Source organism: Rattus norvegicus, chromosome 18, assembly GCF_036323735.1.
Source record: "Rattus norvegicus strain BN/NHsdMcwi chromosome 18, GRCr8, whole genome shotgun sequence".
Classification (NCBI taxonomy): domain Eukaryota; kingdom Metazoa; phylum Chordata; class Mammalia; order Rodentia; family Muridae; genus Rattus; species Rattus norvegicus.
This window is the reverse complement of record NC_086036.1, coordinates 13,670,283-13,689,603: the sequence shown is the minus strand read 5'-3', so window position 1 is coordinate 13,689,603 and position 19,321 is coordinate 13,670,283. Positions and strand designations below refer to the sequence as shown.

Sequence of the window (19,321 nt, the reverse complement as noted above, 5' to 3'; positions counted from 1 at the left end):
CCACAAGTCACTTGGAGATATGATTTGTTTGTATGCCATTAAAGAGAGAACCAAAGGTAATTTGTGAAAATGAATATCTTTGGTAAAACACGTAAATCCATTAAAGTGCTATGATCGGCAGTGACATGAATACTTTTGTGTATTTTAGACAAAAATGTCTTAGGGAGATTGATTATGAAATCATTCACAAATTGTCAATGTTGCATTAAAAAAAAAGTCTCACTCAATAAAGTACCCAGAGTGAAAGTAAACAGTGGGTTCAAAGAAACCAGATAAAGCTGGGGTCAGAGTTATTTTTGCCCATTAAGAATATTTCTTTTAAAGGAATATATCAATGTCTTCACCAAGCTGTCTAGGATAGTAGAGGATATGAAATACTTTAGTTTACCTTTATACTGCCGTCTCAAAGAAAAGTCATTGTCTTTATTATCTAAAAAAAATAAGAGAGAGAATTATCTATGCCTTCCTTCTTTCATGCCATTTCACTATCTCACTTCCCCCCTCCTTGGTGTCCTTTACTATCTTGACACTGTGCTTATGTACCCCTGTCATGTCGCATGTTGGCAAAGTCAGCCTGTGTAGCTACCAATATCAGCAGAACAGGACTCTCTTCTGCCTCCCTTACCTTGTTCTTTCTAGAGGAAAGAATATTATTGTGGTTGGAAGAAATAATAAGCTTTGTACACATTTTGTTCACCAGCAGATGAATGAATACCTCTGCTAATACTTTGTTAACATTAAGCCATATTATTCCAGAGCTCTGAACCAGAGATCACAGGCGTCTCTCATTAACAGAGTTAATTAAGGCTGGATAAATAGAATTTGGAAGTTTCTGATGAATTCTTGCCAAGGCTAAGTGGAGAAGTTATTATCTGATAAAGCTGAAGAATATTAATGCCTTCTTTTCCAGGAATTGAGTAATCTTCAATATTGATTTAAATTGCTCATTGTGATTTGTGTCCTTAAATTGGAGGAAATATGGCCATGATTTATAAAAGAAGGCAAAGCTTCCAGAGGTGCTTCTCATGAAGTTACTGGTTGAGGCTTTGTATATGCTTTTTATGTGTTCAATGAAAATTCTGTCTCCAAAGAATAAGACATCATTTTTGTACTATCTTCATGATTGGGTTATATAATTTTAAGTCTCTTCGTTTTGTTTTCAAGACAAATCTCTCACTCTCTGGCTCAGACTCTCCCTGAACCCTCAGGGATTTTGCAATATCATCCTCTCACATACTGATATTACAGGCCAGTGCCATCGTGCCTGGCTCTGTTTTATAACACAAATGGTCTTTTAAAGATTATTTAACCTTTCTAACATTTTCTTTCTTTTTATTTTCCTTCTTTCCTTCTTCCTTTCTTTCCTTTTGTCCTAGTAACAAGCCACAAGCACAAGCTGAGCAGATCCTGAGCATTCTAACCTGACTACCCGACTACCCAGACAAAGACTCCAGTACTTGCTAATCTGGTCTTGTCCCGGTTCACTCTGGTCCATGTGTTCTCTCATCACTGTCTTGTGGTGCATCCTGGTCCCTCCACATGACCGCTCCACAACATTTTCTCCTCATGCTCTTCTCTCTCTTCTTTCTTGGACCCACCTCAACTGGCATCAGAAATCCCACTGTATTCTCTTCTACCCAGCTAATTGGCTGATTAACTCTTTATGTAACCAGACTGCTTCCTTCTACCTTAGTCTGCCAAGGGTCAAAATTCTCTTGTGTTGGATTTAGTTTTGTGTTGTGTTTCTTTCTAAGACAAGGCAGTTGACACTATAGATTGTATTAATTTAACACATCTATAATGATTAAAGAAACTTGAAAACTGTCTTGGAGAATGGTTTTGTGCACTGTGTAAAGCATGTCTTTGTTCAAAGGCTGATTTATTTCTGTACCAACAGAGAGTTGAGTACAATCTGGACTTTGGTATTGTTTATTTTCTGAAGATTACCTGCCTAAGTTATTGGATTTGTTCTTTCTTATCACCTCTTTACATTCTTTTCTTAAATAAATAAATACTTGAAAGACTAATTCAAGTAAGACCCATGTTCTGTCATCATGTTGCCTGTGGGTTGGTTTATTAACAAGCATGAATACATGTGTCCTATTTTAAGATGTGAAGTGTCCTGAATTGAAGAAGAGGATGGAGACATTACTATCAGAGGCCATCCACCTCGTTAAAAGTCTGGAAACTGACAGAGCAGAAGCAGAACAAGCTTTAAGACAACAAAAGTCAAGAAAGAATAGGATTAGCATGAAAATTGACTCTTGGTCCATCTGGAAGCTCCAAGAACTCCCAGTAGCTGTTCAGAAAGGTAATAAAAGGGCTTCTCTTCTGCCTTTCTCCATTACAGTAGCAGAGAGAGAATAGACCACTCCTCTGGATACACTATTTACTAGTAGATGTTGCTTACAGACTGGAGCATGAATGAAACACAATATTAAACACTGAGATGAATCCAAAGACACTAATCTTGACTGTGGGCTTTTAAGTATGTTGAAAATCTTATTCATTAATATATCACAGGGGGGAGACAAACTTTTGACATAAATTACTTACCATAATTGTACCAATATTTGAGTTATTAAAAATCCATAAATCTGACAGCCTTGTTGGTATCATTAGCTATGTTTGGGGATATAGAAAAATTCAGATTTCTAAGTGACATGTTGGGAATGGTACAAATTTACTTTTGAGAACTGAGATGTAAATTCAGTTGGAAAGGAGCTTTTAGCAAGAAGGTAATTTTAATATGTTTGCAAGAGTAACTTGTTCAATAACTTTAAGAAAATGTGTTCTTTAGAGCATAGAGAGGAAGAGCTAGGATGTTACACAACCTAAAGTTTCTAGTTACTGTATCACTGAAGTATACTCTGTATCATTAAAACATTCAGGACTAGTCCAGAGGCTAGAACTTCATACCCTTTTGAGTGAAGGAGTCATAGGCACTAAAGTAATTTTTTAAAGTAGGATACTCATACCGTCTCTCACTTGAGATAAAGGGCTATGCTATTGGTCATTGCTCTGTATAATAGGCATTAACTTAAAGCATATGTCATGCAGAACACACAAATAAATGTTTGTTATTGGAAATTTTTTATTTACATTTCAAATGTTCTTCCCTTTCCCCGTTTCCCGGCCATAAGCCCCCTATCCCATCCCCCTCTTCTTTTTCTATAAGGGCATTCCCTATTCCCAACCACCCCCTTTTCCCACCTGACCCTGACATTCCTCTGTACTGGGGGGGGGTCCATCCTTGGCAGGACCAAGGGCTTCTCCTCCCATTGGTGCACAACAAGGCCATCCTCTGCTACATATGGAGCTGGAGCCATGGGTCTGTCCATGTGTGTTCTTTGGATGGTGGTTTAGTCACTGGGAGCTCTGGTTGGTTGGCATTGTTGTTCTTATGGGGATGCAAACCCCTTCAGCTCTTTCAATTCTTTCTCTAATTCCTCAAATGGGGACCCCATTCTCAGTTCAATGGTTTGCTGCCAGCATTACCTCTGTATTTGCCATGCTCTGGCAGAGCCTTTCAAGAGACAGCTATACCAGGCTCCTGTCAGCATTCATTTCTTAGCTTCATCAATATTATCTAGTTTTGGGGGATGTATATAAATGAGCTCTATACCCAGGTGGGGCAGGCTATGAATGGCCATTCCTTTAGTTTCTGCTCCAAACTTTGTCTCTACATCCCCTACTATGAACATTTTTGTTTCCCCTTTTAAGAATGACGGAAGAATCTACACTTTGGTTGTCCTTCTGATTGAGATTCATGTGATCTGTGGATTTTATATTGAGTAATTATAGCTTTGGGGCTAATAATCCACTTATCAGTGAGTGCATACCTTGTGTTTTGTTTGTTTGTTTGTTTGTTTTTGTTTGTTTGTTTTGTTTTATGTGATTGGTTTACCTCACTCAGGATGATATTTTCTAGTTCCTTTGCCTATGAAATTCATGAAGTCATTTGTTTTTGATAGCTGAGTAGTACTCCATTGTATAGATGTACCACATTTTATGTATCCATTTCTCTGTTGAAGGGCATCAGGGTTCTTTCCAGCTTCTGGCAATTATAAATAAGGCTTCTATGAACATAGTGGGGCATGTGTCCTTGTTGTATCTTAGAGCATCATTTGGGTATATACCCAGGAGAGGTATAGTAGGGTCCCCAGGGAGTGCAATGTCCAAATTTCTGAGGAACCTGCAGACTGATTTCCAGAGTGGTTGTACCAGTTTACAAATCCACCAACAATGGAGGAGCGTTCCTCTTTCTCCTCATCCTCACCAGCACCTGTTGTCACCTGAGTTTTGATCTTAATCATTGGTGTGAGGTGAAATCTCAGTGTTGTTTTGATTTACATTTCACTGATGACTAAGGATATTGAACATTTCTTTAGATACTTCTCAGTCATTTGATATTCCTCAGGTGAGAATTCTTTGTTTAGCTCTGTATCCAATTTTTAATAGGGTTATTTGGCTCTCTGGAGCCTAACTACTGGAGTTCTTTGTATGTATTCCTTACTAGCCCTCTGTAAGATGTAGGACTGGTAAAGATCTTTTCCAAGCCTGTTGGTTGCTTTTATGTCCTAATGACAGTGTCCTTTGCCTTACAGAAGCTTTGCAGTTTTATGAGATCCCATTTGTTGATTCTTGATCTTAGAGCATAAGCCATTGGTGTTTTGTTCAGGAAATTTTCCCCAGTGCCTATGTGTTCAAGGCTCTTCCCCACTTTTTCTTCTATTAGTTTGAGTGTATCTGGTTTTATGTGGAGGTCCTTGATTCACTTGGACTTAAGCTTTGTACAGAGCAATAGGAGTGGAGTGATTTGCATTCTTTTACATGCTGACTGCCAGTTGAACCAGCACCATTTGTTGAAAAGGCTATCTTTTTTTCCACTGAATGGTTTTAGCTCCTTTGTTGAAGATAAAAATGACCATCGGTGTGTTGGTTCATTTCTGGGTGTTCAATTCTATTCCATTGATCTACTTGCCTGTTTCTGTACCAATACCATACAGTTTTTTTTAACACTGTTGCTCTGTAATAGGGCTTCAGGTCAGGGATGGTGATTCCTCTAACATTCTTTTATGGTTGAGGATAGTTTTTGCTATCCTGGGTTTTTTGTTATTCCAAATGAATTTGCAAATGGCTTTTTCTACCTCTAGGAAGACTTGAGTTGGAATTTTGATGGCGATTGCAACGAATCTGCACATTGCTTTTGGCAAAATGGCCATTTTAACTATATTAATCCTGCCAATCCATGAGCATGGGAGATCTTTCCATCTTTTGAGATCTTCTTCATTTACTTTCTTCAGAGACTTGAAGTTCCTTTCATACAGATCTTTCACTTGCTTTGTTAGTGTCACACCAAGGTATGTTACGTTTTTCGTGACTATTATGAAGGGTGTCATTTCCCAAATTATTTTCTCAGTCTGTTTATCCTTGAGTAGAGAAAGGCTACAGATTTATTGAGTTAATTTTATACCCCGACACTTTGCTGAAGTTGTTTATCAGGCTTAGTAGTTCTCTGGTGGAACTTTTGGGGTCACTTAAGTATACTATCATATCATCTGCAAATAGTGATATTTTGATTTCTTCCTTTCCAATTTGTATCCCTTTGACCTCCTTTTGTTGTCTGATTGCTCTGGCTAGGACTTCGAGTTCTATATTGAATAGTAGGGAGAGAATGGGCAGCCTTATCTAGTCCCTGATTTTAGTGGGATTGCTTCAACGTCTCTCCATTTAGTTTGAGTTGGCTACTGGTTTGCTGTATATGGCTTTTACTATGTTTAGGTATGGGCCTTGAATTCCTGATCTTTCCAGGACTTTTATCATGAGGGGTTGTTGAGTTTTGTCAAATGTTTTTACAGCACCTTATGAGACAATCATGTGGCTTTTTTTCTTTAAGTTTGCTTACATAGTGGATTTTGTTTATGGATTTCCATATATCGAACCATCACTGCATCCCTGGGATGAAGCCTACTTGATCATGATGGATGATCATTTTATGTGTTCTTGGATTTGGTTTGAGAGAATTTTATTGAGTATTTTACATCAATATTCATAAGGCATATTTGTCTAAAGTGCTTTCTTTCTTGGGTCTTTGTTTGGTTTAGGTATAAGCGTAATTGTGGCTTCATAGAAGGAATTGGGTAGCACTCCTTCTGTTTCTATATTGTGGAACAGTTTGAACAGTATCAGTATGAGGTCTTCTATGAAGGTCAGATAGAATTCTGCTCTAAACCCAACTGGTCCAGGGCTCTTTTTGGTTGGGAGACTTTTAATAACTGCTTCTATTTCTTTAGGAGTTATGAGATTCTTTAGAAGGTTTATCTGATCTGGATTTCACATTGGTATAAGATATTTGTCTATTTCATCCAGATTTTCAAGTTTGATTGAATATAGATGTTTGTGGTACAATCTGATAATTTTTTGAATTTCCTCACTTTCTCTTGTTATATCTCCCTTTTCATTTCTGATTTTTTCTTAGTTTGGATACTCTCTCTGGTCCCTCTGGATACTCTGGCTAAGGGTTTATCTATCTTGTTGATTTTCTCAAAGAATCAACTCCTGGTTTTGTTCATTCTTTGTGTAGTTCTTTTCGTTTCTACTTGGTTGATTTCAGTCCTGAGTTTGATTATTTCCTGCCTTTTACTCCTCTTGGGTGTGTTTGCTTCTCTTTGTTCTAGAGTTTTTATGTGCTTGTCAAGCTGCTGATGAATGTTCTCTCCAGTTTCTTTTTGGAGGAACACAGAGCTATGAGTTTTCCTCTTAGCACAGCTTTCATTGTGTTCTATAAGTTTGGGTATGTTGTACCTTCATTTTCATTAAATTCTAATTAATTAAATTCTAATTCTTTAATTTCTTTATTTCTACTTTGACTAAATTATCATTGAGTGGAGCGTTGTTCAATGTCAATGTACATGTGGGCTGTCTGTTGTCATTGTTGTTATTGAAGACACTGAACATTGTTGTTATTTAGGATTGAGAGTTCATCTTGGTGGATTTTTCCTTTGATGAGTATGAAGTGTCCTTCCTTAGGTTTTTTGATAACTTTTGGGTGAAAGTATATTTCTTTTGATATTATAATGGATACTGCAGCTTGTTTTTTGGGACCATTTGCTTAGAAAGTTGTTTTCTAGCCTTTTATTCTGATGTCATATCTGGTTGTCTCCCCCCCCTTGGTGTGTTTCCTTTATGTAGCAAAATGCTGGGTAATCTTTGTGTTTTCAGTCTGTTAGTCTATGTTTTTCTATTGGAGAATTGAGTCCATTGATGTTAAGAGATAATAAGGAATAGTGATTATTGTTTCCTGTTATTTTTGTTGTTAGATGTAGAATTATGTTTGTGTGGTTCTCTTCTTTTGGTTTCATTGCAAGGAGATTACTTTCTTGCTTTTTCTAGGGTGTAGAATATTTCCTTGTATTGGAGTGTTCCATCTATTGTCCTTTGAAGGGCTAGATTTGTAGAAAAATATTGTGTAAATTTGGTTTTGTCATGGAATATCTTGATTTCTCCATCTATATTAATTGAGAGTTTTGCTGGACATGGTAGTCTGGGCTGACATTTATGTTCTCTTAGGGTCTGTATGACATCTGCCCAGGGTCTTCTGGTTTTCATAGTCTGTTGTGAGAAGTCTGGTGTAATTCTTATAGGTCTACCTTTATAAGTTACTTGATCCCTTTTCCCTTACTGCTTTTAATATTCTTTGTTTGTGCATTTGGTGTTTTGACTTATGTGATGGGAGGAATTTCTTTTCTGGTCCAATATATTCTATAGGCTTCTTGTATGTTTATGGGCATCTCTTTCTTTAGGTTAGGGAAGTTTTCTTCTATAATTTTGCTGAAGCTATTTACTGGCCCTTTAGGTTGGGTGTCTTCACTCTCTTCTATACCTATTATTATTAGATTCTATATTGTCATTGCATCCTAGATTTTCTGGATGTTTTGGGATAGGAACTGTTTGCATTTTTACATTATCTTTGATGGTTGTGTTGATGTTTTCTGTGGTATCTTCTGCCTCTGAGATTCTCTCTTATATCTCTTGTATTCTGTTGGTAATGAATCTATGACACCTGATCTCTTTCATAGGTCTTCTATCTATAGGCTTGTCTCACTTTGTGCTTTCTTTATTGTTTCTATTTCCATTTTTAAATCCTGGATGATCTTGTTTAGTACCTTCACCTGTTTGGTTGTGTTTTCCTGTAGTTGTGTCAGGGATTTTTGTGTTTCATCTTTAGGGCTTCTAAATGTTTTCCTGTGTTGTCCTGTATTTCTTTAAGGGAGTTACTTATGTCCTTCATAAATCCTCTCTCATCATCATGAGATGTGATTTTAAACCCAAATTTTGCTTTTTCAGTGTGTTTGGATATCCAGTATTTGTTTGGGAGAACTGGGTCTGATGATACCAAGCAATTTTGGTTTCTGCTGCTTAGGTTCCTGTGCTTTCCTCTCTCCATCACATTGTCTCCAGTGTTAGCTTGTTTGCTGTCTCTCACAATGGCTTGACCTTCCTGTAGGCTAGTGTGTCAGCATACCTGTAGACCTCTTTTGTTTTAGCCCATTGTGGGAGCAGAGACCTGCTCCTGGGTTTGCGGGACCTGAAGCCTCTATGCAGTTTTCTTGGCACAGAAGAGTTGGTCTTACTTAGTCTGTTCTTAGTGCTCTTGGTGACTGGCTTTCAGCTCTCAGTGCAAGCAGAAACACAAAGGGTCCTGCTGCTTACTGCTCCTAGGTCCTTGTGCCCAGAAGGCACAGAGGGCACTAGGCAGGTTCCTCTTGGGCCAGATATGTGAGTAGAAGTGGAGATCTCCCCTGAGGTCTCAGAATTGTCTGTGCTTATGAGGCTCCTGTTCTTTCCCCCATGGGATTTGTGTGCAGGGACCTGTGGGACCAGTTTAGCTCCATGAATAAACTTTTATTGTAACACTAAATCTCCTAAAAATATGATCTTCAAAGTAGACACGAGCATTCTGAGGAATTGCAAGAAGATATCATTTAAATAGTCTTTTCGTATAATTCTTTTTTTGAGCCTAATTTATTATATTAATAATCTGCTAATGCATTACTGCATTTCTAACTGACTTCTAAACTTATTTATGGAATGCAAATATGACGAGACATGAGAGGATCAGAATAACTACCTGAGGACACTGTAGATCCCAATAGGTTCTATAGTTGCCTCTTACTCATCTCCACAGAGCATCTGTAGTTTCCCTCATTGTCATTCCTCATTAGCAGTGGTAGAAAAGCTGATATTGGGAGCTGATCTTTTGAATGTTGTTCTGGTTGCCTTATAAGCCCTTTAAGATAATTTAAAATCCATGGTTTTGAGTCTGTTTGGAGTAGTATTCAGGGAGCTGTAGAAATAAAATTAATATAGATATGTATACATGCTAGTAAATAATAAATGCAATAAATTCTCATGAAGGATAATAACTTATGGTTTGGATTAACTGTTAATCAATACTATTAAAGGTCCACTTAAATTTCAAATGTGTATTTACTTGCTTCATTTTCTTTATGTGAGTTATACATGCAGTATAATTCAAAGCCATTATTATATACTTGTTAAGAACTTTCTGGGTGAAAAAGGTTTTGAAAAACTATTCCCACTAACCAACTGGCTTTGTATGGATATAAATAGGACACAATCCTTAATGTTATTAATCTGCTTATGAATATAGAAATAGATATTTTCTGTTCCTAGAATCGTAAAGTTTCTTGTATCATAAATTTAAAAACTCAGGATTTTTAAACAGCTGTAAGTAGGATGTTTGTCAGAACAAACATTTAATAAAATTAGGGAACCCATCTGCTGCTTTCCTAGATCTGTTCTAGGGGTTCCTCCAGTCTTCCTCTCTGCTACAACACATATGTTTTGTTTCAACTCCCAGAAAGCAGGTTTCCAATGACTTGTGATAAAGATGTTTTCTAGAGTCTAACTTTCTTTTGGGTCAGCCAATGAGAATCCACATGGGAAATCATTAAAAGTTCATTGAGGAGGGTGGGACAGTGTATTCATAGCTCTAGTACTTTCCTCCCTGTATCATCTTAACACACCTCTGAAATGATAGCTCTTGTTATCTATCTGATATCTAGTGCTATCTAAGAAATTCTTCATCTCTTTTTCTATCAAAAAGATAAACAGAAATGTCTTCCCACATAAATTGGGTGTTATATGATCCTGCAAGCTATAAATTGGTTTGTATAGCTTTGTTCTCTTGTAAAATAAGGTGACACACACATTTTATCATACACCACAGGCATCTGGAAGAACAAATGAATCAAATGAATGGCTGCCTCAGACTCCCCTGGGGTTCCATGTACCTACTTTTACCAGTTTCCCGTTTTCCACACATCTTTGCCTGTGGATCTGTGAATACTTTTCTATGGCTCTGTAATGAAAGAGGAAGAAATCTTAGTTCCGAGAATGAACATGTTTGGCAGTATGTGATACACTTCCTAGAGCTGGCATGACCTGCTCAATTTGAGAACTAGAGGTAGCTTTCCACAAGAAGAATAACTTTAAGTACCCCTGGAAGAATAGTTGGGCAAGACAGGTGGGAAGTAGCAAATGAGAAAAGAAGCACTCAGGGGATGAAGAATATAAATGTGAGATAAATCCACACAATAGAATACACACACACACACACACACACACACACACACACACATATGCACAAACAACCATACACACAAATACACATGTGCACAGACAAGCATGCATGCGAACATAACCATAGATACACATATACATGTATGCACACACAAGCACACAGACACACACAGACACACATGCACATATCTACTTAAAAAGATAGACAATGTAAAGTAGCTAATTAAACAGACATACATGAAAACAAAAAGTATAGAAAACTGTGACTGACCCTTCTACCAGGGCGTGGTTGGATACTGGCCTTTGAGGACAAAAAGAGCAGAAATGGTAGGGATAGGATTCTGAAAATAGGATCAGTTTCAGTGAGACAGCTTAACTTTATTTAGGGTGAACAAAGGCTATTTAGATTTGGGGAGTAAGTAAGAATTTCCAGGGTTGATAAACATTGTTGGCTATGGCAGGAATACTTCATTTACATGAAAAAGCATTCCAAAACTAGACAGGTTCTTCTAGGGGAGTTGGGAGTTGGACCTGTAATCTAGACATAGACTGTGTGACTTTCCTCAGAGGTTTTTTTTTTGGGGGGGGGGTTACAGACAGGAAGGTCTCATTAGTTATAAAACAATACCTAATTATCATATGGTGGGAAGGACTGAGCAAGATTTATGTGCTGAATCATGCAGCAGTTGCAAGGAGCTCTGTACAAGGTCATCCTCTAGATAAAGTCAGGCACCTCTGCTTTCCAGATAAGATCAGGCAGCAAAGAGGAAGTCCCACTCAGAAATGGAGTCCTCCATTTAGTGCCCAGCTCAGAGAGCCGATTTGGATATTGTGGACTGTGGCCTTAATATCAGGGTCTTCCAACAGAAAACTAGTGACAAAATTAATCAAAATCAAAGTATAAAGGAATCAAATTAAAAAGTGACACACATAACCATGTCTTGGTGAACTCTATCCCCTCTGGCTATTATAATCTTTCTACATTTTCCACAGGTTTCCTGAACCCTGAGGAGAGGTATTTGATGGAGACATCCCATTAAAGGTTGAGTGTTCCATGCTCACTCATTTTGCATAAAATGTCTGGCTATAAGTTTTTTTTTATTTATTTATTCCCATGTGCTGCAGGAGAAAACTTCTCTGATAATGATTGATCTACAAGCATAGTATATAAGAATGTTATTAGGGGCCATTTATTGCTACTTTTTTATATACAAGTAGTGTTTCATTTTATCCTGGCCCTTGAATTGTTCTTGGCCACCCATGGAGGATGAAATGTGGCTTCTATTTCATGGAGTAAGCCTTAGGTCAAATCAGATATTGGTGGACAGGAAAGGTCAACGATTCACTGAAGAATGATACCCTGAACTCAAGTAGCATGCAAAGAGTGTTTTATTCTGCAGAAATCTAAGCATGCTGGGGTCTCCCGTTACCAAAACAGAGAGACAACTAAGTGAGCTTGCAGGCCTGATTTAAAGCACATTAGAATTCTGAAGTAGGTAAGTTTTGTCTTACTCTATCTCCAGACATTCCAGAACCTTTATTGGAGCATGGTAGCTGGAAATTGTTGCTGAGGAATCCTGGTTTTTGTTTGTTTGTTTTATTTCATTTGTTTGGCTTGCCTGGGCTTGCCTGGACTTGCCCAGTTCTTAAGCCTAATCTACTAAACTGAAGCCTTTCATGGAGTCAGCCTAGCCTTCTGATTCTCCCTTCAGTTTTGGGCCATCTCAAATACTTGAGATGGTTAATAAATCAGTTCTTTAACAAACCTAACTAAAGGATTGATAATATAGGGGCCATAAGACATAAGTAACATCAGTAGGATCTGATTTTAGTCTCTTTCTGACTGCCATAGATTCTTTGACCACCCCAGAGTGGTCAACTTCGAAACCAAGCCTTATCAGGCTACTCCCACAAACTTTGTGTCATCACAAAGATTTACCTAACATATCTTAGAAGCAGGAGAGCACTGTACATTAAAAGGTTTGCCTCTGGTTTGGTGTTTATATTTCTCCTTTTGTAGTATACAGACTACATTCTTGTATCAAAGATGCAAGAATGCAGGGTGAAGGCTCTATGTGGGCACCAGGTCGACTTCTCCACTTTCAATGAGTTACATATCAACTTAAGCTCATATGAACTCATAGAGACTGAGGAAGCATGTACAGGACCTGTAGGTGTCTGTGCCAGGACATTTTCATATATATTATGGCTTCCAGTTTAGTGTCTTTATGGGATTCCTGAATGGGTCAAAAGGTGGGTCTCTGTTTTTTCTGTGTTTGTTTGGCTTCTCCAGTTCTAATGTAATACTTTTGTTTTATTTTATCTTATTAGGTTCTATTTTATTATCATCCTTTAAAAAACTATTTGTTTTATAAAAAGAGTGAGAAAGGGAGTGGATCTGGATGGGAGGGTAAGTGGGAAGAAACTTGAAGTAGATGGTTAGGAAACCATAATCAGGATATATTGTGTGAAAAATAACAATTTTCAGTAAAATAAAAACAAAATTAAATAAAAAAATGGAGTCATGGACCTATCCACCACCACCACCACCTTCCCCTCCTCGTCCTCTTCCCTCTCCTTACTCTATTCTCTCTCTTCTCCTTCTTCTTCTCCCTTATTTTTTGGTGCAGACTTTTACTGTATAGTCCAGGCTGCGCTGGACTTTCCTCCTCCACCTCCATACTGGGATAGCAGGTATGCAACACTATGTCCAGCCTGTGGCTTTGATTACTGATAATTAAAACATTCAGAATAAATATCTGTGTAATATTTGATCAACTCTGAATGTTTATATAAAAAGGAAGATCAGGCTCCTCCTTGATCCCGGCCCAGAGCTCCCTGCTCCCAAACCTCCTGGGAGAGAGAGCTGATAGCCCAGAAGTGTGGGCAATCCTGAGACTGCAGGGCAGGAGAGACCGCCACTTCTGCCCACATTTGCCCACATCCCTGACCCGAAAGGAAACTGTATAGTGCCTCTGGACACAGGAAGAAAGGAGCAGTCAAGCCACAGGGGCCCTGCAGGGACTGTGCCTGGATCGGAACTGAGCCGGTCAAACAGCTCCCTGCAACAAAATCCCATGGGAGGGAGAGTTGGACCTTCAGAAGGGCATATACTCCTGGAAAACCAGAGGAGACTAGTCTCTGCTCACATTTCTGAGGAAAACACCTAGCGTCATCTGGGCCCCCTGCACACAGGGACCTAGGAGAAGCAGGGGCAGGCCTTTCTGGTTCCCGCCCACAGAGACAGCTGAAAGCCATATAATAGTAAAAACACCAAATGAACAAAACAAAGAGAGAATATTAAAAGCAGTAAGGGAAAAAGGTCAAGTAAAATATAAAGGCAGACCTATAAGAATTACACCAGACTTCTCACCAGAGACTGTGAAAGCCAGAAGATCCTGGACAGATGTCATACAGACCCTAAGAGAACACAAATCCCAGCCCAAGTTACTGTATCCAGCAAAACTCTCAATTAGCATAGATGGAGAAACCAAGATATTCCATGACAAAACCAAATTTACACAATATCTTTCTACAAATCCAACCCTACAAAGGATAATAAATGGTAAAGCCCAACAGAAGGAGGCAAGCTACACCCTAGAAAAAGCAAGAAACTAATCTTTTTGCAAGAAAACAAAGAGAAGAGAAGCACACAAACATGATCTCACCTCCAAATATGAAGATAACAGGAAACAATAATCACTATTCCTTAATATCTTTCCACATCAATGGACTCAATTCTTCAATAAAAAGACACAGATTAACAAACGGGATACATAATGAGGACCCTGCATTTTGCTACTTACACGAAACACACCTCAGAGACAAAGTCAGACAATACCTTAGAGTAAAAGGCTGGAAAACAACTTTCCAAGCAAATGGTCTGAAGAAGGAAGCTGGAGTAGCCATTCTAATATTGAATAAAATCGATTTTCAACCAAAAGTCATCAAAAAAGATAAGGAAGGACACTTCATATTCATCAAAGGAAAAATCCACCAAGATGAATTCTCTTGGATATTTTTTTTAATAACTTGATTATTTCTTATATACATTTCGAGTGTTATTCCCTTTCCCGATTTCCGGAAAACATCCCCCTCCCCCTCCCATTCCTTATGGGTGTTCCCCTCCCCATCCTCCCCCCATTGCCGCCTTCCCCCCAACAATCTAGTTCACTGGGGGTTCAGTCTTAGCAGGACCCAGGGCTTCCCCTTCCACTGGTGCTCTTACCAGGATATTCATTGCTACCTATGAGGTCAGAGTCCAGGGTCAGTCCATGTATAGTCTTTAGGTAGTGGCTTAGTCCCTGGAAGCTCTGGTTGCTTGGCATTGTTGTACATATGGGGTCTCGAGCCCCTTCAAGCTCTTCCAGTTCTTTCTCTGATTCCTTCAACGGGGGTCCTATTCTCAGTTCAGTGGTTTGCTGCTGGCATTCGCCTCTGTGTTTGCTGTATTCTGGCTGTATCTACATCCGGCTCCTGTCGGCCTGCACTTCTTTGCTTCATCCATCTTGTCTAATTGAGTGGCTGTATATGTATGGGCCACACTTTGGGCAGGCTCTGAATGGGTGTTCCTTCTGTGTCTGTTTTAATCTTTGCCTCTCTATTCCCTGCCAAGGGTATTCTTGTTCCCCTTTTAAAGAAGGAGTGAAGCATTCACATTTTGATCATCCGTCTTGAGTTTCATTTGTTCTAGGCATCTAGGGTAATTCAAGCATTTGGGCTAATAGCCACTTATCAATGAGTGCATACCATGTTTGTTTTTCTGTGATTGGGTTACCTCACTCAGGATGATATTTTCCAGTTCCAACCATTTGCCTACGAATTTCATAAAGTCATTGTTTTTATAGCTGAGTAATATTCCATTGTGTAGATGTACCACATTTTCTGTATCCATTCCTCTGTTGAAGGGCATCTGGGTTCTTTCCAGCTTCTGGCTATTATAAATAAGGCTGCGATGAACATAGTGGAGCACATGTCTTTTTTATATGTTGGGGCATCTTTTGGGTAAATGCCCAAGAGAGGTAGAGCTGGATCCTCAGGCAGTTCAATGTCCAATTTTCTGAGGAACCTCCAGACTGATTTCCAGAATGGTTGTACCAGTTTGCAATCCCACCAACAATGGAGGAGTGTTCCTCTTTCTCCACATCCTCGCCAGCATTTGCTGTCACCTGAGTTTTTGATCTTAGCAATTCTCGCTGGTGTGAGGTGAAATCTCAGGGTTGTTTTGGTTTGCATTTCCCTTATGACTAAAGATGTTGAACATTTCTTTAGGTGTTTCTCAGCCATTCAGCATTCCTCAGCTGTGAATTTTTTGTTTAGCTCTGAACCCCAATTTTTAATAGGGTTATTTGTCTCCCTGCAGTCTAACTTCTTGAGTTCTTTGTATATTTTGGATATAAGGCCTCTATCTGTTGTAGGATTGGTAAAGATCTTTTCCCAATCTGTTGGTTCACGTTTTGTCCTAACCACAGTGTCCTTTGCCTTACAGAAGCTTTGCAGTTTTATGAGATCCCATTTGTCGATTCGTGATTTTAGAGCATAAGCCATTGGTGTTTTGTTCAGGAAATTTTTTCCAGTGCCCATGTGTTCCAGATGCTTCCCTAGTTTTTCTTCTATTAGTTGGAGTGTATCTGGTTTGATGTGGAGGTCCTTGATCCACTTGGACTTAAGCTTTGTACAGGGTAATAAGCATGGATCGATCTGCATTCTTCTACATGTTGACCTCCAGTTGAACCAGCACCATTTGCTGAAAAGGCTATCTGTTTTCCATTTGATGGTTTTGGCTCCTTTGTCAAAAATCAAGTGACCATAGGTGTGTGGGTTCATTTCTGGGTCTTCAATTCTGTTCCATTGGTCTATCTGTCTGTCTCTGTACCCATACCATGCAGTTTTTATCACTATTGCTCTGTAATACTGCTTGAGTTCAGGGATAGTGATTCCCCCTGAAGTCCTTTTATTGTTGAGGATACTTTTAGCTATCCTGGGTTTTTTGTTATTCCAGATGAATTTGCAAATTGTTCTGTCTAACTCTTTGAAGAATTGGATGGGTATTTTGATGGGGATTGCATTGAATTTGTAGATCGCTTTTGGTAAAATGGCCATTTTTACTATATTAATCCTGCCAATCCATGAGCGTGGGAGATCTTTCCATATTCTTAGGTCTTCTTTAATTTCTTTCTTCAGAGTCTTGAAGGTCTTAGTGTACAGATGTTTTACTTGCTTGGTTAAAGTCACACCGAGATACTTTATATTATTTGGGTCTATTATGAAGGGTGTCGTTTCTCTAATTTCTTTCTCGGCTTGTTTCTCTTTTGTGTAGAGGAAGGCTACTCATTTATTTGAGTTAATTTTATACCCAGACACTTTGCTGAAGTTGTTTATCAGCTTTAGTAGTTCTCTAGTGGAACTTTTGGGATCACTTAAATATACTATCATATCATCTGCAAATAGTGATATTTTGACTTCTTCTTTTTCCGATCTGTATCCCCTTGACCTCCTTTTGTTGTCTGATTGCTCTGGCTAGAACTTCAAGAACTATATTGAATAAGTAGGGAGAGAGTGGGCAGCCTTGTCTAGTCCCTGATTTTAGTTGGATTGCTTCAAGTTTCTCTCCATTTAGTGTAATGTTAGCAACTGGTTTGCTGTATATGGCTTTTACTATGTTTAGGTATGGGCCTTGAATTCCTATTCTTTCCAGGACTTTTATCATGAAGGGGTGTTGAATTTTGTCAAATGCTTTCTCAGCATCTAATGAAATGATCATGTGGTTTTGTTCTTTCAGTTTGTTTATATAATGGATCACGTTGATGGTTTTCCGTATATTAAACCATCCCTGCATGCCTGAGATGAAGCCTACTTGATCATGGTGGATGATTGTTTTGATGTGTTCTTGGATTCGGTTGATTCAGAATTTTATTGAGTAGTTTTGCGTCAATATTCATAAGGGAAGTTGGTCTGAAGTTCTATTTCTTTGTTGGGTCTTTGTGTGGTTTAGGTTTAAGAGTAATTGTGGCTTCATAGAAGGAATTCGGTAGTGCTCCATCTGTTTCAATTTTGTGGAATAGTTTGAATAATATTGGTATGAGGTCTTCTATGAAGGTCTGATAGAATTCTGCATTAAACCCGTCTGGACCTGGGTTCCTTTTGGTTGGGAGACCTTTAATGACTGCTTCTATTTCCTTAGGAGTTATGGGGTTGTTTAACTGGTTTATCTGTGACTGATTAAACTTTGGTACCTGGTATCTGTCTAGGAAATTGTCCATTTCCTGCAGATTTTCAAGTTTTGTTGAATATAGGTTTTTATAGTAAGATCTGATGATTTTTTGAATTTCCTATGAATCTGTAGTTATGTCTCCCTTTTCATTTCTGATTTTGTTAATTTGGACACACTCTCTGTGTCCTCTCGTTAGTCTGGCTAACGGTTTATCTATCTTGCTGATTTTCTCAAAGAACCAACTTTTGGTTCTGTTGATTCTTTCTGTGGTCCTTTTTGTTTCTACTTGGTTGATTTCAGCTCTGAGTTTGATTATTTCCTGCCTTGTACTCCTCCTGGGTGTATTTGCTTCTTTTTGTTCTAGAGTTTTTAGGTGTGCTGTCAAGCTGCTGACATATGCTCTTTCCTGTTTCTTTCTGCAGGCACTCGGCGCTATGAGTTTTCCTCTTAGCACAGCTTTCATTGTGTCCCATAAGTTTGGGTATGTTGTACCTTCATTTTCATTAAATTCTAAAAAGTCTTTAATTTCTTTCTTTATTTCTCCCTTGACCAGGTTATCATTGAGTAGAGCATTGATCAATTTCTACGTATATGTGGGCATTCTTCCCTTATTGTTATTGAAGACCAGTTTAAGGCCGTGGTGGTCCGATAGCACACATGGGATTATTTCTATCTTTCTGTACCTGTTGAGCCCCGTTTTTTGACCAATTATATGGTCAGTTTTGGAGAAAGTACCATAAGGAGCTGAGAAGAAGGTATATCCTTTTGCTTTAGGATACAATGTTCTATAAATATCCGTTAAGTCCATTTGGCTCATGACTTCTCTTAGTCTGTCTACGTCTCTGTTTAATTTCTGTTTCCATGATATGTTCATTGATGAGAGTGGGGTGTTGAAATCTACTACTATTATTGTGTGAGGTACAATGTGTGTTTTGAGCTTTAGTAAGGTTTCTTTTACGTATGTAGGTGCCCTTGTATTTGGGGCCTAGATATTTAGGATTGAGAGTTCATCTTGGTGGATTTTTCCTTTGATGAATATGAAGTGTCCTTCCTTATCTTTTTTGATGACTTTTAATTGAAAATTGATTTTATTTGATATTAGAATGTCTACTCCAGCTTGCTTCTTCCGACCATTTGCTTGGAAAGTTGTTCCAGCCTTTCACTCTGAGGTAGTGTCTGTCTTTGTCTCTGAGGTGTGTTTCCTGTAGGCAGCAGAATGCAGGTTCTTCGTTCCTCATACAGTTTGTTAATCTATGTCTTTTTATTGGGGAGTTGAGGCCATTGATGTTGAGAGATATTAAGGAATAGTGATTATTGCTTCCTGTTATATTCATATTTGGATATGAGGTTATGTTTGTGTGCTTTTCTTCTCTTTGTTTTGTTGCCAAGACGATTAGTTTCTTGCTTGCTTCTTCTAGGGTATAGCTTGCCTCCTTATGTTGGGCTTTACCATTTATTATCCTTTGTAGTGCTGGATTTGTAGAAAGATATTGTGTAAAT

At 38.5% G+C, this 19,321-nt stretch overlaps 1 protein-coding gene across 1 annotated transcript in view; it reads left to right on the top strand.

The window, feature by feature from the left end:
* Positions 1-19,321, top strand: part of Ccdc178 (coiled-coil domain containing 178) — a 397,289-nt gene that overhangs the window by 57,480 nt on the left and 320,488 nt on the right. The window contains exon 9 of the mRNA XM_017601075.3: positions 2,111-2,311. Within this exon, the coding sequence (XP_017456564.1) occupies positions 2,111-2,311 (201 nt within the window). The remainder of the gene's footprint in view (positions 1-2,110; positions 2,312-19,321) is intronic.